Source organism: Amblyomma mixtum, chromosome 5 (assembly GCF_055824585.1).
Source record: "Amblyomma mixtum isolate Tamu chromosome 5, ASM5582458v1, whole genome shotgun sequence".
Classification (NCBI taxonomy): domain Eukaryota; kingdom Metazoa; phylum Arthropoda; class Arachnida; order Ixodida; family Ixodidae; genus Amblyomma; species Amblyomma mixtum.
The window spans coordinates 190,870,035-190,897,183 of NC_143016.1; the positions used below are offsets into that span (position 1 = coordinate 190,870,035).

Here is a 27,149-nt window from a genome sequence, read left to right on the forward strand (position 1 = left end):
GAATTTTGAAGCTGCCGCCCATACACGAATTGGAAAAAAAATGTATAAGCGTATTTTTTTCTTACTTACCGTATTTTCCGGTGTATAAGACGCGGCTTTTTTTTCAAAAATTTTGCTGGTGCGTCCTATACAAGGGTGCGTCTTATATGCTTATTTTCCGTGTTTTTTTTGCGAGTTCAGAAGTTACTCACGTTCATGTTCAAGCTTTTCCGCCGACAAAAATATCACTACCAATAACGCGGTTGTAACACGGTTAATACTTCAATACCGGGACGGCCGCGCGCAACTTTTTTAGGTGAATTTTATCATAAGGAGAGTTCTTTCATTTTCTTTATTTTTTGCTAAAACATGGGCGGCTACGGCACGAGTGTTGCCTTTTTCGGTCACTTAGCGTTACTTGACAACTTCTCACAGGTACGGTGCATTTCGCAATGGTCGCGCAAGCGTATTTAATTAAGCCTCGCTAGCATAACTGGGTAAATTGGGGTGCGTCTTATACACGGGTGCGTCTTATATACCAACTTTTTCAATGACAGCCTGCATTTATGGCGGGTGCGTCTTATACAAGGGCGCGTCTTATACACAGGAAAATACGGTATCTATTCCAAAACAGGGGGGTACGGCCCTTACACAAGAAAATACGGTATGTTTGGAAGACCCAGTGCAAGAAACAACAGAACACAAGAACACGGAGGACAGTAGGATGGAGCACTCAACTGTCAACATTTATTTCAAAAAGAGGTGAACCTGTATTTAATTTTAATTTGTATTGAATTCATAGGCTTGCTTTTGTCTTTTTTTTTGGATTAATTTCAACAATTTCATTGCAGCCATTCTCCCACATGACTAGCTGATCATTTATTTTTACTTTGTCATATACTAGAGAAACTTTTTCTTCTCTGTCGCAGTGTTCTTTAGTGTGGTCCCATAATTTCTTCCTGATATTCTTAACAGTAACGGAAAAATCTTCGCCGATGGAGAAGCCTTTAGTTTGGTACGTTGTTTAAGAATGCTAATTTTGTGTCGGTGCTGAAGAAGCTTCAAGATTATCGGCCTAGGTTTAGTATCATTGTCTTCTCTTTGACTGCCCAAGCGATGAACTCTTTTGATAACTGCCATTTCAACACCGCCTATCTCCTTGAATACAGTTTTCGTGATGGTATCATGCAAGCTATCTGTAAATATGCTCTGTTGCTACTTAACATCATAAACGATTGGCTCCTGTTCTCAAGAGCATCAACCTTGTTCGTCATGATAGCAAGGCTACGTTCCAACTGAGCGACTCTCTTGGCGCAGTCCATCACCTGTTTTTGAGCCCGCTGTTTTTTTCAAGCTTCTTTTCTATTGTGTTCAGTTTTTTATTTGTTAGAGCTTTCCCTTTCTTAATTTCCTGAATATCATCAGCAATTATCAATATTGGCGGTCAAATTTTTGGAATTTTTGGAGCGAATTGATCAATAACTCGAAGTGGGAACTGTGTTGGTTTTGACCAACACAGTTCCCACTTCGAGTTATTGATCAATTCGCTCTCGCCCTACCATAAGCTTGCCGTCCCGTTTAGCTCAGTTGGTAGAGCGACTGCTCCGGTGAAGCGCTGGTCCCGAGTTCGAACCCCGGACCAGGACGAATTTTTCTTTAACTACGAAGTTTCTGAGAAAGCTGTATAGCTTTCCTTTGTAGCCGTATGGCTGCGCTCGGGTAAACGTCAATGAGTAATTACTCCCTTATTATCAATATTGCCGCCTAGAAGCAAATGTGTAAGCCGGATAACCACATTTGAGACCATTTCACAAAGTGGCTGCGGGCACGGCAGCAAAAGTAAGCAGACGTTGTTACTTCGAAATGGTTTCCCGTGCGGTTTGCTCACCTGTACGAAAAACACGAACGGGTTGGTGATGCTCATCTAGGTGTTGGTGTTTGAGCCCACTGCCGAGGGATCTATCGAAGCTGCTTTTTATATTCCATAGCCCTGATGCCCGTGTTGATGCATTTGCTGCTTCCATTGATAGCATCGTAGTGCCACAGGCTGTATGGGCACTGCACTGGTGGAATGCACCCGGTTGAAGTGTTTGGTTCTCCTTGTTGATGCCAGAAGCCCAAGGAATGGCCACCGATGGTTGGCATGTCATCGACAATGCCTTTGGTATCAGCAGCAGTCCAAGCACATCCTGTACGAAAAACACGAACAAGTTGGTGATGCTCATCTAGGCATTGCTGTTGCGCCCACTGGTTGCATGTATATGAAGTTGGTGACATCACATAAAGGCAAAGGTTTCAGTGCTTCTATGCCGTGGAAGTATATTATCTTTCTTTTTTTATTCAAAAAAGAATAGTTCTTCACGAAATGAAGAATAGACTTCTGTGTACATTTTAACCTGTGCTTTCTGCCTAAAGGTGCTAAATTGGCAGAATCTAAACCTTGTCAGTATTGGGCTGTCCGGATCCTTTACTGAAACTACTGCGGAACTTGCTTTCAACCAGGAGTACTACATGTGCAGAAAGAAACTGTCATCAGTAGCCGCTCTTTGTGTATGCAGTTGAACTTCATTGCAATACAGTACTGTTACTGGGCAAAGCTGCTATTGCTCAAAAGCAGTGTGAAACAACAGGATGTAACAAAGGGATGGGCGCTGACTGTCAACAGATGTTTAACGGTCTGTGAATATTCGAAATTTCAAATATGAATTAAATGTTTTTGTTTTTTGGTTATAAGTATAAATAAATATCAATATATTTATTTATATAAATGTTATAAATAGGTATTCTAAAATTTTCGAATATTCAAAAATTCTGAAATAATCAGCAGCGACCGAATGCTGCAGACTTTCATTCATTCAGCTGTGCAAAACAACAATATCTGAACAAATGATCAGAAAAGTGAGTTTAAAGTTTAGGGGAAACAGTACAATGGTGTCTTCTCCCTCGTTTGTAGCGTGGACCGAACACATTTGGGCGCTGCTAGACTTGGCCTTCACGCGAAATTCAGTAACTGGGCTTTTCCGCATACTACACGATGAAAACAAGATGGCCGACCACCCGCTTGCAACAATTGCAGCGCAAGGTCACGTGGTTGCAGTCTCTACACTTCCGTGCTGTTTTTCCTCCCCAACGCCCACACCCTTGCCGCTTGTCCTATCACTGTCGAAACTCTTCTGGCGTGAGCTCCTCCATCTCGTTCAGGTCAGCTGTGATAAGCGGAAAAGCCAACTTGAGGATTTTCACATGGCATTCTCAAAAGGCTGAGGTCATGCATTGTAGCCTTTGTGATGAAAAGAAGTGCGAACAGTTTCTTCACGCTTTGACCTGGATGGTAAGAAAAAGGCACTAAGAGTCTTTCTAGAATGTATCATGGACACCTCTGGTGTCTTTTTGCTACCACCGAAGTAACAGCATGATGAAAAGAAATGCGAACAGGGGAGTACCTGGGCTCCGCTCTGTTCGCGTTTCTGTTCATCACCCTTGTACGTATTTTAGCTGTAGCTGGGTCTTCTCTACCAGCCACCGAGTTCTGCCTAGGAGTTGTGGTGTGTTCTCTGGCAGTGGCATTTTCTTATGCCTTCTTTTTTCGCTGGGCTTGTTCACTCGTGTTGCCCAGATTTTGCACTTGTCTACATTCAGTATCATTCCGGCCTCCTTAAGGGGGGATGGGGCTTTCAGGATAAACTTTTTAATGAATTTTTAATGGTTTGCTGATAACGGTGCAAGTACTAAATGCACAAATTTTCAGCATTTTATCCCTAGAACATTTTTTTTCTGCAACTTTTTTTTTTTCATTTTTCATTGTAAAGCCTGCGTGCTTTACAAAATATGATAGAAACAACAGTCTTAGATTTTTTTCCTCAACACAAACCTGCAGTAGTCATTTTTTGTGGCGTAGTTAGTGTGGACATGTGCAACTGCTAACAAAATATCATGCCAAGACATCAGAATACTGCCATTGCATTTAGTGTGGTTGTGAGAGTCAAATTAGATAAAAGAAATCGGCTGCACTAGATAAGCAGCAGCCCAGAAAAGAAGTATCAGGTTAAAAAGGCATTCAAAGTTGAGCACCCTATGTACTTATCCAGGGGACAGTAAGGCAGCATATTGCATGGCTACCGCATGGCACATACTTTTCAGCTGCTTGCAGTGGATAGGAACACTGCACGGTGTACTACCTTCCACACATCATGTGGTTCCAGCAAGGATATGCTTCCTTGGCGCCCTCCATGATAAATTCACTGAAAGCAACTCACAGATAATTATGTTACTGTTCTTAACCATTAATGGGCCATTCTTTCTGAAGGAACATCGGTCAGTGTAGTAGTGCTGCCAAAGCAGTATAATTCCAGACGACTGAGCAAGTGTAGCTAGCTGGACACAAGAGCAGACTCTTTCGGTAGTTGCTACTGTTCTGTGCTGTTCGAGCGACAAGACAAGTGACTCCCCAACATGCGAATGACAGCAAAAGCTTTATTGCTGTCCTTTAGGCATGTGTGGGTGTGTAATAAGAACGGTAATCGAGGCCCCAAGACCATTTTTCGTTTTCAGTGGAATTTTTATACTATGTGATGGGCAGATGTGTTGGCACAAGGGAATCATGCTCAGTTTTGCAAGAGATGAATCCCTTCATATTCAGACGACGGCACACGTGCTCAGTCACAATAAAGGCAATCTACCCCTGATATACACCCACTGCTTACATCACATCATGAAGCCTACTTAATCAACCCTCACTTCCATCCCTTTATTGTGAACAAGGCCCCCATAGCGGGGCCAAAACGTCTTTTATTTTAACAAGATTTTATTTTATTTTAAGAATTTTATTTTAACAAGATTTGTCGGCGCTCAATACTTTCCCGCCAGGAACATTCCCGACCAGACGGGTATCCATCAAACCCTGGATTTAAGTTTTCTTGGAAAAAAAGTTGTATATACCGCTACGTGGATAACGTCAATTTTTCGATTTTGCAAAGTCACTTGTTTGGATTCTTAATTGCAGAAAGTAAAATAAAATTTTCTGGAACCTCATTATTTTTTCAATAATTCTATGAAAATTTTTCTGTTGGAAGCAATCCAAAAATATATTTTGGCTCCTATAATTTTGCAGCAAAAAAATGGCAAACATTGCTGAAAAAGTATAGCATTCCAATTAGGGCAGCTTTTAGGACAATAATGGGACAAGGAGTAAGAACCTAAGGCTGAATTTCTTTCTCAGTATTAATCAGTGCTTTCCTTGAGAACGCTTGAGGGTCACGCGCATCTCTGGGTTGTTTTTATTGCTGTGTTGTTATGGTTTATCTGTATCATCACTTTTCATGCCTTTGAGTGTTCCTCTCTATACGAAGGTTTTAGCAAATAAAGCCTTTAGTTGCGAGTCAGCGCTTGTCCTTGGGTAAAACTCATTTTGACTCTCTCCTTCCTGTAAGGTGCTATGTGGGTTGGTACTCTATTCTTAGTCTGCTATTGTATGGCCCAGGAACACTGCCAGTCTTGACGTCATCTAGCCAACTTGCCACTAGTGGAGGCAGATCGTTGTGGACTTTACTGATGAAGGCTTCCAGGCTATTAGCGACTTTTAAAACTGGTAAGCTGCAGGGTGCCCGTGAAACAATGTTGGCTGCAGCTAGGATTTTCTGAGGTTCACGATGTACTGATAGCGCATCAGCTTGGCCCGCATTTGCTGTGCTCGAGGTGGCAAAATTTCCACGCCCTTGCCCAAAAGGAGGGCTGCAAGAGCAAGATGATCCGTCTCGACCTCAAAGCTTAGACCGACAAGCTGTGCCTGCTGCGGCCATCCTCTCCCTGTAAACTTCTTAAACTCATTAGAAAGCTGGGATGCGCGCATGGAACAATCACAAGAAAGCCCGTCCCGTCTTCTTTCTTGTGATTGTTCCATGTGCGCATCCTAGCTTTCTAATGCAATACGAACCAACTTGCCCAACAATGCATCCTGCTGAACTACATTTCTTAAACTCATCCGCCCACCTTACTTTCTGCCTTCCCCTTCTACAGGTTTCAGGCTTGAGCAATGACTTGATGCCAGCGAAAGCTTTTGGCTGTGACCCCAAATCCAGGCACTGTTCTCGTTCAAAAGGAAACGAATGGTTGCAGTGACAACAAAAGGCACATCTGACACCATGTTCTGTTCGAGTGATGAGGTGAACAACTTTCATGCCCCTAACATGGGAACAACAAAAAAATCTTTACAGCTGCCTGCATGCGGAGTATACATTCGTGCCTCATAAATATGGACACACTGGTTCCCGAGAAAAAGTGTTCATAAGGCAAATAGTCCGTAACATGGGCGTCCGGAAGGGAGGGGGGGGGGTTGCCTCCCCCCCCGGAATTACAGATATTATTTATGCACTAGTTCACTTTTTGGTGCTAACCTACTGCCGCCCCCATCCCCCCCGGACATCGGGTGCCCCCCCCCCCCTGGAAAAAAGTTCTGTGGATGCCCTTGGTCCGTAATAATGATTCATGAAGAAAAAAAATCAAAAACAAATAATCTGAAATGAAAGCGCTTTATGATTACTGACTGCTTATGTGCTTGGTCATGGGCAGTGGAGTGGAAATCGGGCAATCTTGGAAGCTTTAGGTGCATTAATTTGATTGCCATTATCTTCAAAATCTGTGGTGCAGGATGATCGAAGCATGCATGAAGGGCCCTTGAAATGCGTGACGGCGCTTCCTGGCGTGATCGTGTATCTCCTACTACGACTGTTCACATTCCAGTTGCTCTGTGCTCATTCGGCCTTTTTGCAGCCGTTCATGCACCAGGTACCTTGCCACTATGAAGCATGAACCCCGCCTCACACACACACATGCAGTCCTATGGCATTTGTATTTTTGCACTGCCTTTTGCTGGGGTTCTGCATGCATGGTCCTCTGTAAGTGGTCAATCAGTTATACCCTCAGCTTTCAAGTGATCCGGCCATTGGATGGTTGGTGACTGGACCTTACCATTGGCTGAAATTGGATGCAATATGCAGCAAATGGTGAAGGGCATCACAGTGTGCTGCCAACAGCAGGTGACTGGACCTGACCACTGGATTGCAGCCAATGTTGAGGTCTGGTTGCCAACCACCCAATAGTCGGGTCACTTGCCACAGGCTCTGGAAAGTCGCGGGTGCAACTGAGTGACCACTGATAGAGGACGGAACGTGTGTGAAAGGGACAATGGGAAATAGCTTACAGAATGCTGCCCCTGATAGAGGCACTCGGGATTTTGTACTCATCGCTGTCCATATTAACAGGACAAAGAAACACCGGTCCCAATGGGCTCCTTGCCTTTCCAACCTACCCATTGTCCAGCCAGCGAGTTTTCACGTTAACGAGTCGTAAATACATTGAAAAAGTTTGGTTCCAGGAAAAACTGTCCATAATTCGAGCTGTCCATATCAACGGGGCACGGCTGTATATACATGTGCCGTGGTGCCGCCTTTGCTCTTACTGCCATCTCTTGAATGCAGACATAAACACAAGGCAACGATGACTACAGCTACATGGAGGAGCGCAATGCTAACGCGAGTTGTCACCTTGAGACTTGCACTTTTTGTATCATTGCTTGTTTTTTTTTTGTAATTTGAGAGCTACTCCATCACAATGTTGGTCTGAGTAAAAGTTGATTGTCTGGCTCTATTTGGGGGCAGCAGAAAATGCTCTCATGGCTGAGAAAATTTCCCACCACTCGTGATGTCCATGCTGAGAGTTGCCACTGCTTTATAGTGAATGGGATATGCACAGTCTACTTGCGAATTTGGTTGGTGATTGCGACACCTCTGTTTCTGTCTTTTCGGTAGCTTATAAAGTCTCCATTTTCAGTGAGAGTGGTGTGCTACACAGTGAGATTGGTGGGTCAAAAAAATTATTGATATCCCCATCAGTGGCGGTGTCCACATTTATGCACGCAGACTTGTATCAGCTGTCGTCACCAGCAAAATGGCTTTTGGGGCATTCAGGTGCCGTGTACTCATTTATAGACACATCGCAAGTGAAACACTATCGCCATCGCGCTTTGAGACTGCGAAGCTAGACCACAAACAATCAGTCAGGATGGATGCCTCCACATTCTATGGGTCAGCAAATGAGTACCTTCAAGAAATTTCTTCATTTAGCCTTAGTCGCTTTGGGACGTTATACCCCACAAACCAACCAACCATCTTCATTTTGCCATCGTGCCTGTTCAGCAGTAATTAAAATTTGTGGCCAGTTGCTAATTGAAGTGTCTGGTTTTTGCTGATAAAATTTATCTTTGTGTTGGTGGCGCGAGGAGACGACAAAACAGCACGCCTAAATGACCACAATATCTATAAACACACACAGATTGCTTACGTGATTTCAAGCACGCATTTTCTGTATTATAGGCCTACAAGATCACAAAAAGGCCGCCATCATCAGCGGAGCAGTTTTCGTTAAAAATTGCTCATAGAAATGTCTCAGATGGTGACTTTTCTGACGATGAGCTGGATGAGACTGCAGCAGTAACAATAAGTATCCATTTATTGAAAATTTGTACAACTAACATTCATCGGGTAATTCTTGTTTACTTCAACAGACTTCACTGCCTCAAGAGAGCGTACAGAGAGCAACAGGTACTGCCAGCAAAGACTGCAAGGACGAATAGTTCCTGCCACCCTATCCACCAGAACTGAAATGAAAAAAAAAAGGGGGGGGGGGGGAAGTGAAGTGGATTTCTAAGCATTTTACTCCTACAAATGCCAATTGTACATTCAGTCATCAGTGTGCAACTTCTTGATTGAGCCTCTTGAGTATTTTGCAAGAAATGTTTAGTGAGCTGGCCTTGTTGACAAACATTTATGCATTACTGAAAGAGGGAGTAGAGCTGCAGACCACAGCAGATCAAATGAAGGTATTATTTGGAATACTGATGCAGACAGTAGTCCTTAGAGCACCGCATTGCTTTCTTCAGTGCCGATTAATGTCATAAAAATGGGTCATCATGCATTCCAGAGAACAGTGGTAAAACAATTATTGGAATCAGAGCATGCAAATGAAAGTTGTTCCTCTTTGAAAATTGAAAATAAAAACATCAGACAAAATGCGTTTCACTCACCCGTTTCACTCACCCAGTACTGAGATTGGGTGCTACCAATCAGAACCACGCCTGGCACACACGCAGCGGAAGCTTTGTTGTTTTGGCGGGGCAGCCCACAGCCACACATTTTGACGGCATCGTCCCCCTGTGTATGCACCGTAGACAAGGCAGAGGCGACGAAACAAATGAAGCTCCCTGATGTTTCTTTGTTTGTAGGACTGTCCCCCTCCTCCAAATCCCGTCTCTTGAACATAAGGTGCACCTTGCCTGAAAATGTGAAAAGAAAGAACGGTTGACACATTCTTTTTTTTCGCTGCCTTCTTGGTGTGGTTTGAACAACTGCGCTCGCCCCCTACAAAAGTCTGACGCTGAATGAAAACTGTGATATGAGTACCGATATGATAAGCAGTACAGATATGACATGGTGAGTGACAAGGCCTGTTTATGCTCTCCACAAAGTCACCAACCATTGCCAGCCGAAGCAGTCGAAAACCAAAGCAGCCACCCGTGACAGGCTACATGGTGGCAAGACGCTACTAAAACAACCCCGTTTTCTTTCATCTCAGCAAATTTTGGAAGCATCATCAATAAGCAAGACCAGCTTGCCTCCTTCATCTATATTTGCGTTGCTGACGCCATCGTTGGAAGAGAAGCATGGTTAACTCCAGAAATTGACAGTTCAGAACTTAAGATTTCAAACTTGCTTTCTATCTTTCGTAAAAACAGTGCAGATAAAAGAGGTGGTGGTGTCATGATTGCTGTGCGAAAAGACGTACATACAACACTTATCACTGTAGATAGTGCACTTGAAATTTTGTGGGTTTCTTGCTCTTTGCCGAACTTTACAGTAGGTATTGGCGCATGTTACATGCCGCCGGATTATTCCACTGACTTTGTTGCAGAGTTAAACAATATTTTAACTCATGCTCAGAACAAGTACGTGAACTTGCCTGTTATCATGGCCGGAGACTGACTTCCCATCCATCAGTTGGTCATCTGTTTCACTTGCTGATTCTAGTCAGCTGCGTGGGTCTGCTGATTGTCTCGATTTGTTGCATTTATTTCAACTGATGCAGCTTGTTTCTTCTCCGACAAGGGCTGATGCTATACTTGACTTAGTTCTTGCAACTCACCCCGAATGTGCCTCTGTGCATCAGTGACCACCGTGTTGTTCACTGTGTGTTCCAGTCAGCCACAGCAAAGGTGTCTGTATGCGAAAGTTATGCACACTGAAGCTCTCATAGACTGGACCATGTACCTGTGCTTTGCAAAGACATATAAGCGAAAAATTGAAGAAGCAAAGGATAAATTCTTAATTTTTGCCAAACTTCCTGAAAAACAACCCCAGAAAAACCCAAAAGAATGAACGTGCGGGAGCATTGTGTTGAGTGTTGTCGTGGGCTTCCTGCCGTATACAAGCTGGGGATGGGATAAATCTGTTCTCTTCCGAAATATTTCTGCCATCCCATTGTCACCAAGTGCACGTCCAAAAGAATATTCAAGAACAAACCACATTTTATGAAGCCATTATAACTGAGTTTTTAATAAATGCGAAGAGTTAGCTGTGTTAGGTACTCTACCTAACACTGCATCTAGACAGGACCATTTGCCGCCATGGTACAGCTTCCCCGCAGTATGCGACTTCACATTACACATTTAGACAAAAAGCAAACTCCACGCGAGCACATACTACACGAATTCTTTGCACTGCAAGAAAAAAATGACATCTACACTGAATTTTGCACTGATGGCTCAAAAACAGAAATTCATGTTGGAAGTTCAGTAATTCAACGAAACAGTGAAGAAATTATACGACTGCCACAGTGCACATCGGTTTTTACTGCCAAGTGTTATGCTGTCTTCGTAGCGATAGAGCAAATAGTAAGAAAGAACATAAGAGAACAGCATCAGTTACACTGACGCACTTAGTATGCTCAAAACACTGCACTCTAGAAATGCCGCTGAACCCGGATTCTCTTGAGCATCTGTACAATTTGGTTCACTTGTTGAAGCATTTTTTTCATCCAAACGTCTGATCGGAAGTCTTGTTGTCAGCAGCACCCCAAGATTCCTGTATGCTGTTTACGAGGTATGGGCTGCTCGTTTACGTGCAGTTGAATTAGGTTTTCCTGTTCTGCTCTCTTAGTCTGGTCATCTAAGACTGCTACATATTCGCTCTTGCTAGGCGAACACTCAAGACCCAGAGTGCTGAAGTAGTTCCTGACAACGTTTGTGCCCTGCTGGATGGTGTCCATCTGTTCGTCTGGGCTTCCTCGTGTGCTCCAGAGCGTAATGTCATCAGCGTAAATAATGTGTCTGAGCCCGGCAATTGCATTCAGTCTCCGCGGGAGATCGTTTAGCACAACATTAAAAAGCGTGGGAGAAAGTGTGGCTCTGTGGGGAGTCCTTCTGATCGAGTTCAGGCTTCATGCTGCCTTCCTCTGGCTTCGCTCTCAGTGTTTTGAATATAGTTGTGACGTGTATTACCAGTAAGTAAAATAGGAAACATCATACATAACATAGTCACAACACAAAAACATAAACTTTGTGGGGTTTTAATTGGGGAGATAAATACGTTCTCCCTGTTTAACCGTGTCTGACACAGTTCAAAATCTCCGGACCCCACCCCGTGGTCGCGTATGCTACCAAGTGCATGCCGACCATGGCAGGCCTTGCTCTGAGGGAACAAAGGAACGACACACTGGCTGACACAAACAAGGCATTTATTGTTACAACAATGCCAGCTAGCAACAAAATACGCTGAGGAATCGAGGACGTCCAACTCACCAGCACAGTTACGAGTGAATGTTCGCCCACGGTAGGGCAGACGGAATATCTCCGAGGCCGGACGGGACGAGATGTGGGGTGAACATCCCCCCCCATGAGGGTTCGCGCCAGCCGGCGGAGAGCAGAGCCTCGCGCCGAACGTCAACGCGCTTCAACGGCCCCAAGCAGAAGAGGCCCGTCTCTCCCCCACGCGCGCGCAGCAAACACGCCCTGCCCTGTTAGTTAAGGTAACACGACTGAGGAGGGTGCATTGAGGGGAAGCGAACCACAGGAGATGAGTAAGCGTGTCCCCACAACTTTAAATTCTGCTGTGTCCCTAGCTATGTTGGAATAGTAGGTATTAAGAAAGCAGATAGACATGCAGCCAGGCACGATTTGGTCAAATAAAACAAATGAACGTACCCCACAGGGATTGTCTGAAGCTAACGTACAGTGAACTCAGAAATAAGTGGCAGGCTACATGGGAGGAGCAAGCGAACAACAAACTGCACTCTGTAAAATCTAATTTGGGAGGATGGAAATCATGTAGACATCAAGAACATTTTACAGAAGTTATTTTATCTTGTGTACCCATTGGACACACACCTTACACACAACTTCTTACTGACAAAACACGACGAAACTCTCTGTGAAATGTGTGGTGGTGAACTCGCAACAAACATTTTAATTTCATGTACAAAACTTGAACAACTGAGAAAAAAAAAAGTATTTTAGAACATTCTACAATGAATACATTCATTTTACTCCATGTTGCTTTTAGGTGATCAATTATTTTCAAGTTTCTTAAAGGAGCCAGTATATAGGTACCTCCTATAGGTAACTATAGGTATCTCCTTTAACACAACACGTTCTAACCCTCTGTTTGGCGTTTCATAGCCTTTGTTGCTTTTGTGCCATAAAACCCAATATAACTACTAACTAACCAAGATATCAAACTGCCAAGTTCATGTTGTAAAACATAATTACTGCGCAAACAGTGGAAAAAGTTTTGAGACACGATACTTGAAAATATTGGCAATTATGTTTTATGGTGCAGGCATAAATGTAATAATATTAGAATTTGTAATGCTATGATATAGATATGATTTGAGCATAAAAATGTTTAAAACATAGCTTTACCATGTAATTTTTAATTCGAATGTTGATATAATATTTGCAGTGCTACATTCAACGTTATTTAGTTGTTAACATTGTGGGTTTTGTAATAGGGGGGATAAATATATTCTTCCTGCTTAACCACGGCTGACAAAGTTCAAGACCGCTGGACCCCACCCCATGATCGCGCATGCCGACCACGGCAGACCTTGCTCTGAGGGAGACAAAGGAATGACACTGGCTGCCACAAACAGGCATTTATTGCTGCAACAACAATAATGCCAGCTAGCAACAAAATGCGCTGATGAATCGAGGACGTCCAACTCACCAGCACGGTTACAAGCAAACGTTCGCCCGCGCTGAGGCAGGGGAGAGACTCCATGGACGGATGGGACGAGATGTGAGGGAACGTTGTCCTCACGAGGTCACCCACCGACGAAGAGCGGAGCCTTGCGTGTGAACGCCCACGCGCTTTCCGCTGCCGAGCAGAAGAGGCCCATCTCTCCTCCACGCGCGCGCGAAGCAAACACGCCATCCATGTCGCTGCGACGCCAGCGGCCTCCCCTGTTAGTTAAAGTAACACAACTAAGGAGGGTGCATTGCAGGGAAGCGAACCACCGGGGTCGAGTTCAGGGTGCATTGCAGGGAAGCAAACCACAGGGGATGAATCGCGTCCCCACAGCGCTCAAACATGTCCACTCGCTTTGCCTGCTCGAAGCCAACTGAGCTCATCGCATTGTGACGCTGAAGGTTCCCCCTCCTTCCTCCAATACCGGTTTGCCATGCCACAACTTGTCTCGTTACTTTCAGGACAGACCCTGTATGTACTGAAGAAAGCAGTAACAGTGCCTAATTCACTGTGAAGTGGGGGGCCCCGCTTCAGAGTGCTCTGTTGTGTTGGCTATGCTACCTCTTTGAGTCCTAAAAAGCTGCATGTGCTGAACTCTGTGCTGTAGACAGACGGGTGACTCCAATGTTTAGCAAACACATGAGACCATACTGTTCTGGCCCACATCTCATTGCTAAATTACCGTATAAACGTGTGTAAAGAGCGGAGCGTCGTGTGTAAAGAGTGGAAGCGTTGTGCCGACACGTCGGTATTTGACCAGTTTTCCAGCCAAAGAGCGTGTCGTAGCAGTCACACCATCCGTGTCGCTGCAGCGCAGGCACCCTCTCTTGTTAGTTACGGTAATAACCAGGGAGGGTGCATCGCAGGAAAGCAAACCAAAGGGGACTACATGGGGCAAAGTCTCCATATCATTAACATAGCCTTCCAATGTAACATGTAGTGTTACTTGAACTTGCGTAACAATTTGATAACATTATTCTAATGCTCGCTGTAACAATAAGCCATTACCCATATTACACTGCTGTACAATAATGACAGTAAAGGAAATTAGATTTTTCATGTCCGTGTTAAATGCTAAAGGCACCAGAATTCTTGAGCTTATAATTTCATCTTGTGATTTCCTGCTTGTTTCCAACAAGAAAAACGGACTGTGTTTTTATCCTGGAGGAATTCTGTGTTGCAGTAATGAATGTGGGCAAAGCTTCACTGCAGACTTTAATTTTATTAAGAGAAATGATGAAGAGAAAGAGAATTTCGACATATCGGAAACATTCTTTTATATGTGCCATGTTTGGAATCTTTGTTAAGCGAAATATCCTTGAAATCGAAACTAGTCGAATATATGAAGCGCTGAAGCAAAAATTGTGTGGTCCATTACGAAAAAATGTCTTGAAAAAGCACAAGGACCAAAAGACACGGAGAGACACAATAAACTTTTTGTATTTTTGTCCTTGTGCGTTTTCGTGCTGTTTTTTCATTATGGAGTATTTCCAACTCGCTCTGCTTTCTCTGCTTCTACAAAAAGAAAAAAAGTGGGTCGCTAGTTGCAGTGAATTGTATTTTATAGCGGCATAAATAGTTAGAGATTTAGCACTGTCGTATGGCATATACTACCCTAACTGCAACTGTACGGCAAAAGTGGATAGGCGTATATGCGGCAGTGGTGGCAATGGTGCATTGCTGTACTAGGCACATAGCTGTCTGGCTGCGCTGAAACTTATTAGTTTTAGCGTCAGCGTGCGGTAAGCACGGTAACTATGGTAACTGCTAGCATACGGCAAATGAGGCTAGTCAAGCCTAGCTGGTAATGGTAGTGTATTACCGGTACAGCGTTACCGTATTTGCTGCACAGCTGTCCGGCTATGCGAGAACTGCCTGCTGTATTGAATGAACCCTGGAAGAATTTTCATGGTCGTACTGTAATGCAGCAAATCTGTGGAGATGGTCTCTGTGAGTACTTGATCAAATTTATAAGGTGTGCATGGACCCTGTCATTTACTACTCATTTTGAAAATAGCTCCTCGTAGCCAATTTGAGCGACACCTCACCGCGCGTTCTTAGCCACCCCTGCCCCGCTTTTATTAGTAGAGTGCGGAATCTGGGCAAGCCTCCTCATTGGATTAACAAGGTTGTCTGCTGGGCTAGTTAGTATAGCACCTTAAATTTTTAAAGCGCTCGTAAAGACAAGGACAAATAGAACCGGATGGGACAAATGCTACTCATAACTGTGCTTATTTTTAACCTTTCCTGCGGCCACCAGACTGCCTGCACAGTCTCATACAGCAATCACTAGCACAACGTAGTCGCCAAAGATAATAAAATTATTGACAACCAACATCTAATCAAAGTATTGATGCCACGTGTGCACACTATTTTTTTTTTTTTTTAGATAAGATAAGAATTTATTGAGTACAAATCGGTTACATAAATTCAGTATACAGGCGAGGGTCCCAAAGTCAAGCGACTGTCACGGGACCCCCGGTAGATTAATACTAACTTGATTAAAAACAAGCAGCATCACAGACAGGTACAATTAGCAGTAATAACAATGGCAGGACACTAAGGAGCATGGCTACACCACTAACCTTACTGGCACATAAGTGCTTTCAAAATTTAGGATGCTCCTCACTGGATGCGTTTAAGTGACGTCGGTGGGGTGGGGTGGGGTGCTGCGAGGAGCTGTCACGACCTGTTTTCTTAATTTTTTTCTTGCCTGTCAGCATGTGTTGAGGGGATAGGAGGAGCGTCATTTTTGATCGCCGATTTCTTCGGTATTTGTGAAGCTGCAGGTTAAAAATTTTAACGCAATAGCATTAAGAAGCCCGTGTCACAGAAAAGCCAGTGTCGTTGTGGGCTCGTTGACTGTGGGCGAAAAATTCCTAAAGAAGAACCTAAGTGGGTCGCATAAGTCACATGACCTCGGGTATCATCGAAAGCTGTCCATTGTATTGTGAGCAAACTGCCCACCGTGGCAAGTGGCAGTTAAATTAATGAGTGGTCGTGAGAGATTGCTCGGGAAAACCAACCTGGGTTGCACAAGTGCCACCGGTGGCCGCACCTGCCATTGCTTAACCACTGCTCCTCTCAGTGTATGAGGACTCCCAGTGATCTGTGAACGTAAAGTAGAGAATGACCAGTTCCACACATAAGGGCTCATTAACGCTATCGCATCGCACCCTTATGTGTCCCCTGTTGTTTTTTGCGCTGCGATGACAAGTTATGGAATACCGATTGGTTGCACACCTTTTCTAGGCATAGTAAATATCATTTCATGCCCCATCAAGTTCTAAGGAATCCTTTAGATGGGTCTGTGAACCAAGCTGGCTTCACAATTTTTTCTCTTTTTTTGGGAGGGGGGAGTTCTCTGGGTGAAATTCGTTTAGATATGTTTTTCCGGTTTTCTCATCATAATTATGTTTTTTTTTCTCGCTAATATTAATAACGTCGATGAGTGATCGCGTGTTCGATCTTCCCAAAAAGCTCAGAGTTGAGCCCTACTTGGTCGCTAGAGTCACCCGCCCGGGGGCCGTGTAGGCTGCCCTCCGTGCGGTGCTACGCCTGTGCACGCTGGAGACGGCGCTGTTGCTCACCCTGCTGGCAGCTGCCCTGGCACAAGCGCTGTCCGGGGAGGCACCCACCCTCCAGCCGGGATACGCCGGGGTGCCCGCTTCCTGCTGCTGCTGACTGGTTCGCCAGAAGGATGCACCTGTGCGTTGTCCCTCTGACATTGCCCCCTGTGCTGGCCTGCGTGAACCACTGGCACATGAGGGTTGTTGCAAAGGGTAAAATCCACTGGCTGAAGAGTGCTTCTCAGTGGCAACTGGGGCCAGACGTTTCGCTAAACATCCTCCGTCACACTTGCACAGGAAAACGTTCTGACCAGCAAAAGCAAAGTGTGACAGATACGCATTGCTTGGTAATTTTTTGACAGACAAGTTGTTGTCATTCCCATTCAGTTGCACAAATGCCTCAATGCATCTTCCTTGTTCGCATGGCTGTGTTTGTGTGCTTTTAGTTAATAGATGGTGCAAAACGATGTATTGGACTGAGCTGCAGTTGTGGGGAAGAGGACGTGGATAGCAGCATTCTGTTTGTGGACAGGCATAGAGAGTGTAGACAGAACAATGAAGAGCTCGCAGGGATATGAAAGTAACCAAAGTAATATTCAACAGTCTAGCAAGGCAACAGCAGTGCACAATTGGTGGCGAGGTGCTGGAAGTAGTAAGAGAACATGTCTATTTAGGACAGGTAGTGGCTGCTGATCCGGATCATGAGAGGGAAATAACTAGAACAATAAGAATGGGGTGACTAACTAAGAGGGTTCAGCTTAAGTTAAGCACAATGCAGCGAGCTATGGAAAGAACAATGATAGGTTTAACGTTAAGAGATCGGAAGTGGGCAGAGTGGGTGAGGGAACAAACGCGTGTTAATGACATCCTAGTCGAAATCAAGAGGAATAAGTGGGCTTGGGCAGGACATGTAATGCGAGGGCAAGATAACCGCTGGTGCTTAAGGGTAACGGATTGGATTCCTATAGAAGGCAAGCATAGCAAGGGGCAGCAGAAGATTAGGTGGGCGGATGAGATTAAGAAGTTTGCGGGGATACGGTGCCCGCAACTGGCGAAGGACGGGGTTACTTGGAGAGACATGGGAGAGGCCTTTGCCCTGGAGTGGCTGTAGTCAGGCTGGCGATGATGGTGATGAAAATTTAAAAATAATGGACACCTGAGATGTAAATGCCCAAATTGAGGAACTAGATGCAGTTGATTGCAGCATCGTTACCAAAGAAGTTAAGATAGACAAAAAGAGATGTTGAAGAGGATGAAAAGTTGTAGAGCGAAGTTTAACCTAGTTAAACCGAGTACACATGCGAAAGCAAGGGATATTTGTGCTCTGCCTTAAGGGCAAAGAGGGTTAAAGCCTGTGTATGCAGAATCGCCCATTCTCTACTTAATTCGTAGATCTCGGTGAGTCCATGTACCACTCCAGCACAGTGGCACAACGGTTAACCTATGCACCACTGCACTGGCAGGTGGCTGTTTCTATCACAGCCATTGGAAGGCATTGTGCAACCCATGTCCTTCCCGAGCGACCTCTCGCGAATCATTAATTTCACTGCCTCCCACTGGCTACAGCTGGCGCGATGCTTCTCCGAACTCCCCGAATAGCTCAGGTTCGGAGCACAAGATAAGAGCTCAAGACAAGGTGTTGGTACGTCTGGAATAGGGCTTTCGCACTAAAAAGCCAGTATATGACATGCTAGGCAGCAGGCAGGCTACTTTCTTGACATTCTCTTCCGATCCTCTAGTTGTCTCTTCTTATTGTAATTGAGCATGCCCGGGCTGCTCTGAAATCCCTGTTCTTCTCGGATTCCTGTCGCAGCAAGGCCTTACAGTGCATAAGTATATGCTCTATCATTTCTCTGTTTTGCATGCGCAACAACAAATGTCATCTGTGGTGTCAAATTTTTACAGTAACACGGGTTCGATCCCGGCCGCGGCGGCTGAATTTCGATGAAGGTGAAATTCTTGAGGCCCGTGTACTGTGCGATATCAGTGCACGTTAAAGAACCCCATAATCATCATCATCATCAGCCTGACTACACCCACTGCAGGGCAAAGACCTCTCCCATGTCTCTCCAATTAACCCTGTCCTTTGACAGTTGCCGCCACTGTATCCCCGCAAACTTCTTAATCTCATCCGCCCACCTAACTTTCTGCCGTCCCCTGCTACGTTTGCTTTCTCTTGGAATCCACTCCGTTACCCTTAAGGACCAGCGGTTATCTTGCCTTCGCATTACATGCCCTGCCCAAGCCCACTTCTTCCTCTTGATTTCAACTAGGATGTCATTAACCCGCGTTTGTTCCCTCACCCACTCCGCCCTCTTCCGATCTCTTATCGTTACACCTATCATTTTCCTTTCCATAGCTCGCTGCGTTGTTCTTAACTTAAGCTGAACCCTCTTTGTTAGCCTCCATGTTTCTGCCCCATAGGTGAGTACCGGTAGGATACAGCTGTTGTATACTTTTCTCTTTAGGGATATTGGTAAGCTACCATTCATGACCTGAGAGAACCTGCCATACGCGCTCCACCCCATTCTTATTCTTCTAGTTATTTCCCTCTCATGATCCGGATCTGCGGTCACTACCTGCCCTAAGTAGACATATTCTCTTACTACTTCCAGCACCTCGCTACCAATTGCAAACTGCTGTTCCCTTGCAAGGCTATTGAACATTACTTTGGTTTTCTGCATGTTAATTCTTAGCCCCACCGTTCTACTCTGCCTGTCTAGCTGATTGATCATGCTTTGCAGTTCTTGTCCTGAGTGGCTTAGCAAGAACCCCAGGTGGTTGAAATTTCCGGAGCCCTTCACTAACGGCGTCCCTCATAGCCTAAGTTGCTTTGGAACGTTAAACCACAATAAACCAAACCAATCAAATTTTTTACAGTAACACTTCGTCATCATGCACACAGACTCTTTCTTTCTTTGGAATTCTCAAAAATGATTGCCCTTTTAATGTTAGTCTTAGCCGTTCTATACAGCTGCAACGTTGGTTTGTCCGTCATTTCCTCTTACCAGTGGGTATTTTCTGAGGATCATACTTTGTGTTTCATGATTGTCGTACTGCCGTTTCCTCCCCTTAGACATTTGTATGAGGCCATCTGCTTCTTCTCCTCTATGTAGTATCTGCCTCAACCTTTCTTTATACTCCACCTTACTTTTTGCCTCACTCACTTCGAACGTTGTGCACCCCATACCACCTTCAACTGCTTCATTGATAGTGTTTCCATGTGCCCCCCAGGCAAGCCCACAGTCTATGTTCTGCTTTCTTTCAAGCATAGAAGCTATGGCAGATCCCAAGCATGCCACAACGTTTGAGAACGTCAAGCCTGGTACCATTGTGCCTTTACAGATTCCCCGAATAACGAATTTTTTGCTTTCTCCATAATTTCCTTCCTTTGGTCTTGCATGTAGTCTCCGCCAGCGTGGCTGATTGGGCTAGTTGGTAATTCATGACAGCTAAAAATGATGGCCAAATGGTGGCATTCTCTGCCACCATTTTTCCACATACCAAGATGTGTTTTAACTCTAGGTAGCATGATCGTGTCGGGCTCATAATCATAAACCATGATTCCCATTTTTTCTGCGCTAAATCTCACTTCCTGGAGCTTCTGCTTTCATTCTGCAAATTTCTTCCTAGTCTTGACCGGTTCAAGCTGGCAATAAAACCCGGTCATGTTACCCATATGCTCCCTCAATTCGCACCAGGTACTGAATCAGTAGGTTAGATGAACCGATTTTATTTCCCAGTGATGGAACAAATTTCTAGAGCATGGGAATTTAAACAGGATGTGTCTTTCTGAAACCACATTTCGTTGGATTCGTGTTTAGTGTGAGGAGATGTGCGGCTAAGACATGGCGCTAAGACATAGAGTGGCATGGCCTCGATATAAAACCCTTCCATTTGTTCCCCGTGTCACGGATGCACCTAACGGGAGAACGATGGAGCCTGCCCTCGCTCAGGCTTTGGCAGCATTTTGGGAGGCGGGTGCCTATCTCCACAGCATGGCTGCTTTTCAGTGCCATTCCTGGCTGTCATTCTTGAAACATTGCAAACAAAGCAAGGACGTCTTGTTTGCGCTGTTGTATGTGGCAGGCGTTGAGCGTGCTGGGTTTTGTCGCTTGCAGGGCCGGGGCGACGGCCTCAGCGCCGAGCTGGAGCGGTCACTACAAGCCGTTGCCGAGCGGCCCGATCGGCTGCGCTCCGAGACGCGGCGCCTGGAGCGGGCGCTTGACCTCGAGACGACTGCCAAGGCTCCTTCCGCTGGAACCTCACCGTAGCCACAGTAGCTGCTGCACAGTGCCAAGCATTCCACCGTGCTGATGTACCTTCCGGAGAAGGAAACAGTGCTCCCTGTGACTTGAGTGCATTGTTGCCGCTGTGCTCTGCAAAAGACTCGCTTCAGGCTCTCTGGGAAACGACCAGCATTTTAACACGACTCTTTCAGAACAGTTGGTGGTGACTTGTGCGCCTCTTTTTGTGGAGTATATAATTTTATGAAGCACATGGGCGTGCCGGTGTCCATTCATGATGCGAACATAGTGTCACATTTCTTTAGCATCTCGGTGATTTCGGGTGCGCAGCCACAAGGCCTATGAAAGACCTCACGAAGAGTCTGCACGCCTTTTTAAAACTTGGCCATCTTTAGCCATATATACCGGGTGTTTCTGGAACAATGAAGTAAGTAGCAAACTACACTTGATAAAGCCAGTTTTAGATGAATTGCACACACCACACACCACCACCAGGAACGTTTTGCACACACCAGGAACGTTTTAAGGAAGTAATTCTCTGCCGGCTTCGTATAGGACATACACATCTTACTCATAACTTTCTATTGACAAAACAAGCAAAACCTCTTTGTGAGAAGTGCAGAGAAGAATTAACGGTAAATCACATTTTACTCTCATGTACAAAAGTAGAAAAACTAAGGAAAAAGTATTTTACACAGTTTTATAATTACTACATTCCTTTGCACCCGATGTTATTGTTGGGAGAAGATGCAATTGTTAACACAGCTTGCGTGTTTGGTTTTTCAAGAGAGGCAGGTCTGCTCAACAGTCTCTAAATTTTCATCCACTGCCTCACTTTACTTTCAGATGCTCTTCAGCCACCTTCTCATTCCTGAGAAAAGGACTGAAGTTTTTGTTTGGTTGGTTGGGAGGCTCAACGTCCTTGCCCAGCCAAGGATGGCTGCGGAGCGTACCTGACCTTCTTAAAGCTTTTATCATTAGCCATTTATAAAATTTTTTCCTCTGTCGTCACTAGATAACGCATACCAATGTTATAGGCTTTCTACACAGGCGATTATTTTAATATTCCTATAAAATTCTGCACAGGACGATTCCCTCATACCCTGAGCTTGGCGCATGATGGCCTCAGTTGCCTATGTGCCATAAAACCCAACAAACATACCAGGTGTTTCAGCAAACACTTCCAAAAATTTTTACAAAAATAGGCTTTTTGGGGTAAAAATACGGCTTTTGCAGCATAGTATTACCAGTGTTGGCGGACACCAGAAAACCGGTGAATCGTTTTAAGTAGCAAGCTGGTTAACTAATATTTAATAAGTAACTTTTTAACCATTACAGTTAGGCACCTATAGTTGGATACAACTTAAGTCTGCAGTGAAGCTCCGCCCACATTCAGTCTCTGCACAGAGAATTCCTCCAGGACGAAAAAGTAGTCCGCTGCTTAAACGTTCCTTGTTACTTAAACCAGAAGCTTAGCACAAGAACAAAAATTATGAACTCTAGAATTTGGATACTTGGATTGTTTGATATTGTCAAACACTAAACAACTGATTTTGTTTACAGTTGTGATTGGCGAGTGGAGTAATACAGTATGCCGTGGACCACAGCCCAGTGTTAGAAACTGCTGCTTTTATAAGTTGTATCCTACTATAGTTCCAATTCGGTATTGAAACTGAAAATAGATCTCCCAAAGCAAGTGAAGCTTTGTGGCTGAGATTGAAAGCCTGTTCTTTTCTGTCTAGAAGTTTCATCCTTTTTTTATACAGTGCCTTGTGCATTTTATTGTGTTGCTTGTTTTCGCTGTGTTGTTAACATTATCTTTTGTCATGATGTTGTCATTTATTGTCTAGAAGTTCTTTTATTGTCCCTCCTGCTTGGGCCAAAATGGACTGCAGTATTTTGTAAATGAATAAATAAATATTGAAGCCTGAGTAGCATTGTGAACAGACAGCGCTGTCGTGTGCTACAAAACAGCCACACGCACTGTCGGTGCGGAGCAGAGCGCGTGCCTACTAGAGATGTGAAGGCCTGAAAAAAACACTGCAATTTTGGAGAAAAAAAACGGTTTTTTCGTTTTTTTCAGGCGAGAAAAAATGGAAAAAAACATCGAAAATTTCACAACGCAATTTCAAGGTTTCATAATTGCTTGCGTTTAGTTTAGGTTTTGTTTTTGCTTTGAAAACCATTACAGCGTGCATCGTTGAACACTTGGAGAGCAGTCGTCATCGCCGGTGCCAGGTAGTGCTTGTAAACCGTTCGTGGTGCGAGTACGTGGGTTGAAGACCAGGTCACATATTGTCACGGGTCGTTCAAACGACGCGGGTCGTGGGGACACTGGAGACCACAGAAGAGCAGGCGCCAGGTACAGTCCAAGCGGTCGCGGCCGGGCTCACGCGCGATTTCCCACCGAGCCTCTTCCTCTTTGCCGGCGATCGGCTCCCCGCTCGTTGAAGATGACGTTAAGTGGAAAATAACACACATGACTTTGCTCTCCTCCCGAAAGGCGCATCGTCTCGATGCGCAGAGAAGCAAAATTAGCGCTGAAAAACGCGTAAGGCGCGAAGAGTTAGGCCACGTGCTCCGAGCGGTCACAGTACAGTTTGAGGCGAGCGACGTAACAACCTCGGAGGCAGGCGGGCGGCGGGACGCACGCGTTACTATCGGCAACACTTCGTAATTTAACTCGCCTATACGGCGAATCACTTCGTACGGGCCAAAGTATCTTTTGAGCAGCTTTTCGCTAAGGCCACGGCGTCGAATTGGAGTCCACACCCACACGCGATCACCAGGATTGAATTGAAGATCCCGATGGCCTTGGTTGTATTGCCGAGCATCGACTTGCTGGCGGGCTTGGATGCGGAGGCGGGCCAGCTGTCGGGCTTCTTCCGCATGTTGGGCGACGAGTTGAGCATCGGCGTGAGTGTAGACGTCAGGCTGGTGGGGCAGCATAGCGTCGAGCATGGTAGTGACTTCCCTGCCGTGCACCAGGCGAAATGGTGAAAATCCGGTAGTTTCTTGAACTGCGGTGTTATACGCAAAAGTGACGCAAGGTAACACTTCGTCCCAGGTTCGGTGCTCGATGTCTACATACATTGAGAGCATGTCAGCCAAGGTCTTGTTAAGGCGCTCAGTCAGCCCGTTTGTTTGCGGGTGGTATGCGGTAGTTTTGCGGTGAGCGGTATGGCTTAAGCTCAGTATCTGGGAAAGAAGTTCGGACACAAACGCGGCACCACGATCAGTGATAAGGACCTCTGGGGCACCGTGCCGAAGAACAACGGACTCGACGAAAAACTTTGCCACATCCGAAGCCGTTGATGACGGCAGAGCACGTGATTCGGCATACCTCGTAAGGTAGTCCGTCGCAACTGCGATCCAGCGGTTCCCCGATCGCGACTGAGGAAAAGGTCCGAGTAGGTCCATGCCAATTTGCTGGAACGGACTGAGCGGTGGCGTGATGGGGTGAAGGAGTCCCGCAGGCTTCATGGGTGGGGTCTTGCGCCGTTGACACTCGCGGCAGGTTCTTGTGTAATGGCGAACTGTCTTGTCAAGTTGTGGCCAATAATACTTCGACCGTATTTGCGCGAGCGTTCGACTGAACCCCAAATGTCCTGAGGAGGGGTCATCATGAGACGCTTCCATAATTTCGTCGCGTAGATCAGTGGGCACAACCAAAAGCCATGACCTCGGGCTCTCGGCAAAGTTCTTATAAAGAATGTTGTCTCGGAGGCATAAATGAGGCAGTACGCGCACAAAAGGACGTGGAACTACGCCTCCTTGACCCTCCAAATGTGAGATCACGGCGCGAAGGTCGGGGTCGAGTCGCTGCCGCGCAGCCATATCTACAGGACCTAGAGTACCTAGGAAGATGTCAAAGTCGTCCGTATCAGTAGGCGCAGATTCGACGGGAGCGCGGGACAGGCAGTCAGCATCAGTGTGTCGGCGACCAGATTTGTAGACGATCGTAACGTCGAATTCTTGCAGTCTGAGAGCCCACCGCGCAAGTCGGCCTGCAGGGTCCCTTAGATTTGTCAACCAACACAGGGAGTGATGGTCTGTGACCACCTGGAGTGGGCGTCCGTACAGATAGGGTCGGAACTTTGTGATCGCCCAAATTACTGCGAGGCATTCTTTTTCGGTTGTCGAGCAATTGATTTCTGCCTTCGATAAAACACGACTGGCGTATGCGATGACACGCTCGGCGCCATTCTGATGCTGGATCAAGACGGCCCCGAGACCCATGTTACTAGCGTCAGTGTGGACCTCAGTCGCGGCGTCCTGATCAAAATGGCCTAGTACAGGGGAAGCCTGCAGGCGCCGTTTCAGATGGTCAAATGCAATCTGCTCTTCATCAGACCACTGGAAGTGGACGGACTCTTTCGTGAGGCGAGTAAGCGGCGCGGCGATATCTGAAAAGTTGGGAACAAAGCGTCTGTAGTAAGCGCAGAGGCCCAGGAATCTCCGCACGGTGTTCTTGTCTGACGGCGTCGGGAAGGAAGCGACGGCCACTGTTTTATCTGGATCAGGACGGACGCCCTCGTGACTGACGACGTGACCGAGAAACTTCAGTTCGTCATAGCCAAACTGGCACTTCGTAGGCTTCAGGGTGAGGCCGGCGTTTCTGATAGCTTGAAGGACGGCTTTTAGGCGAACCAGATGTTCATGAAACGTGCTTGAAAAAATTATGACGTCATCAAGGTAGACAAGGCATGTTTGCCATTTGAGGCTGGTGAGCACGGTGTCAATAACGCGCTGGAAGGTCGCTGGAGCTGTACAGAGTCCGAAGGGCATCACCTTGAACTCATAAAGTCCATCTGGAGTGACGAAAGCAGTTTTCTCTCTGTCGCGCTCATCCACTTCTATTTGCCAATACCCGCTTTTAAGGTCGATGGACGAAAAGTAACGGGCATGGTGCAGGCGATCAAGAGCGTCATCGATGCGTGGAAGTGGATATACGTCCTTCTTCGTGACTCTGTTGAGGCGCCGGTAGTCAACACAGAAGCGAAGGGTGCCGTCTTTTTTCTTCACTAGCACCACCGGAGCAGCCCACGGGCTGTGAGATGGTTGGATAATGTCATCAGCCAACATTTCGCGCACTTGATGTTGTATGGTTTCACGTTCTTTCAACGAAACTCGGTAAGGTGACTGACGAAGAGGATGGACAGCGTCATCGGTAATAATTCTGTGCTTGGCTATTGGCGTCTGGCGAACCCCAGGTGACAAAGAAAAGCAGTCGTGGAACTCACCCAGCAGAGCGACGAGCTCGTCTCTCTCCTGAGCAGAGAGCTGCGGTGCAATGCTGACACCTAAAGGCGGCACCGAGTGTTGGGGAGAGGGCGGACAGGAAGGAGCCGCAGACAGGGTCGCAGCGTCGACAGGGGCGCTGAGGCGCTCGATAAGGCCGATTACTGTGCCCTTGGTGAGGTGCTGCGGAGCACTGCGAAAGTTCGTGACGAGGACTTGGGTGCAACCAGAGTGAAGACGCGTGACACCTCTAGCAACACCAACACCCCTGTCAAGAAGCAGCTGCACACTACCCTCAAGAAGAACTTCGCCAGAGGCAACCGGTGCGGACTCGACCAGCAGAAACACGCTCGAGTCAGGCGGCAAAGTCACGTGGTCCGCTAAGATGCGCGCCTCGGAGAACGTCGGCTCGGAGCTCGGCGGGTCAAGGCAAGGTCGTTGAAGGGTGAGGCGGCAGTCAGCGAGGTCGATAACAGCGCCGAACTCGGTCAGAAAATCCATACCGAGAATAATATCTCTCGAGCAGCGCTGCAAGACGACGAACGTAACGGGGCACGTGAGACCGTTAATCTCAACGCGAGAAGTGCAGCGGCCTACCGGGGTGACGAGGATGGCCTCCGGCGGTTCGGATTTGTGGGCCATCCCACTGCGTTAGTACCTTGCGAAGGCGGCGGGTCAGCTCCCCATTCACAACGGAGTAGTCGGCGCCGGTGTCGACGAGGGCGGTCGTGGCGTGGCCGTCGACAAGGACGTCAAGATTATTGTACACTGGGCGATCAGAGGCGGCTATAGGATCGGCGGAAAGGTCGTCGGTCGGTGAG

The 27,149-nt window shown here is 46.1% G+C and overlaps 1 protein-coding gene and 1 long non-coding RNA gene across 14 annotated transcripts in view; one reads left to right on the plus strand and one right to left on the minus strand.

The window, feature by feature from the left end:
* Positions 1-23,021, plus strand: part of LOC149345254 (uncharacterized) — a 179,693-nt gene extending 156,672 nt beyond the window's left edge. For 3 of the 13 annotated variants that reach the window (XM_089546524.1, XM_089546513.1, XM_089546515.1), the window contains one exon: positions 20,962-23,021. In XM_089546524.1, coding sequence (XP_089402650.1) covers positions 20,962-21,114 — 153 coding nt within the window. In that variant the 3' untranslated portion in view covers positions 21,115-23,021. Of the gene's footprint in view, positions 1-613; positions 742-5,458; positions 5,803-5,994; positions 14,722-16,805; positions 17,054-20,961 lie in introns of those variants that run through there. The other 10 variants (XR_016283260.1, XR_016283261.1, XM_089546514.1 and 7 more) reach the window with 10 other exon arrangements.
* Positions 6,046-17,494, minus strand: LOC149345256 (uncharacterized). Its single transcript, XR_016283262.1, has 2 exons — positions 9,059-17,494; positions 6,046-8,632 (listed from the first exon to the last, which is right to left on the minus strand). It is a non-coding gene; the product is annotated as an uncharacterized LOC149345256 (long non-coding RNA).
* Positions 23,022-27,149: the final 4,128 nt, after the last annotated feature.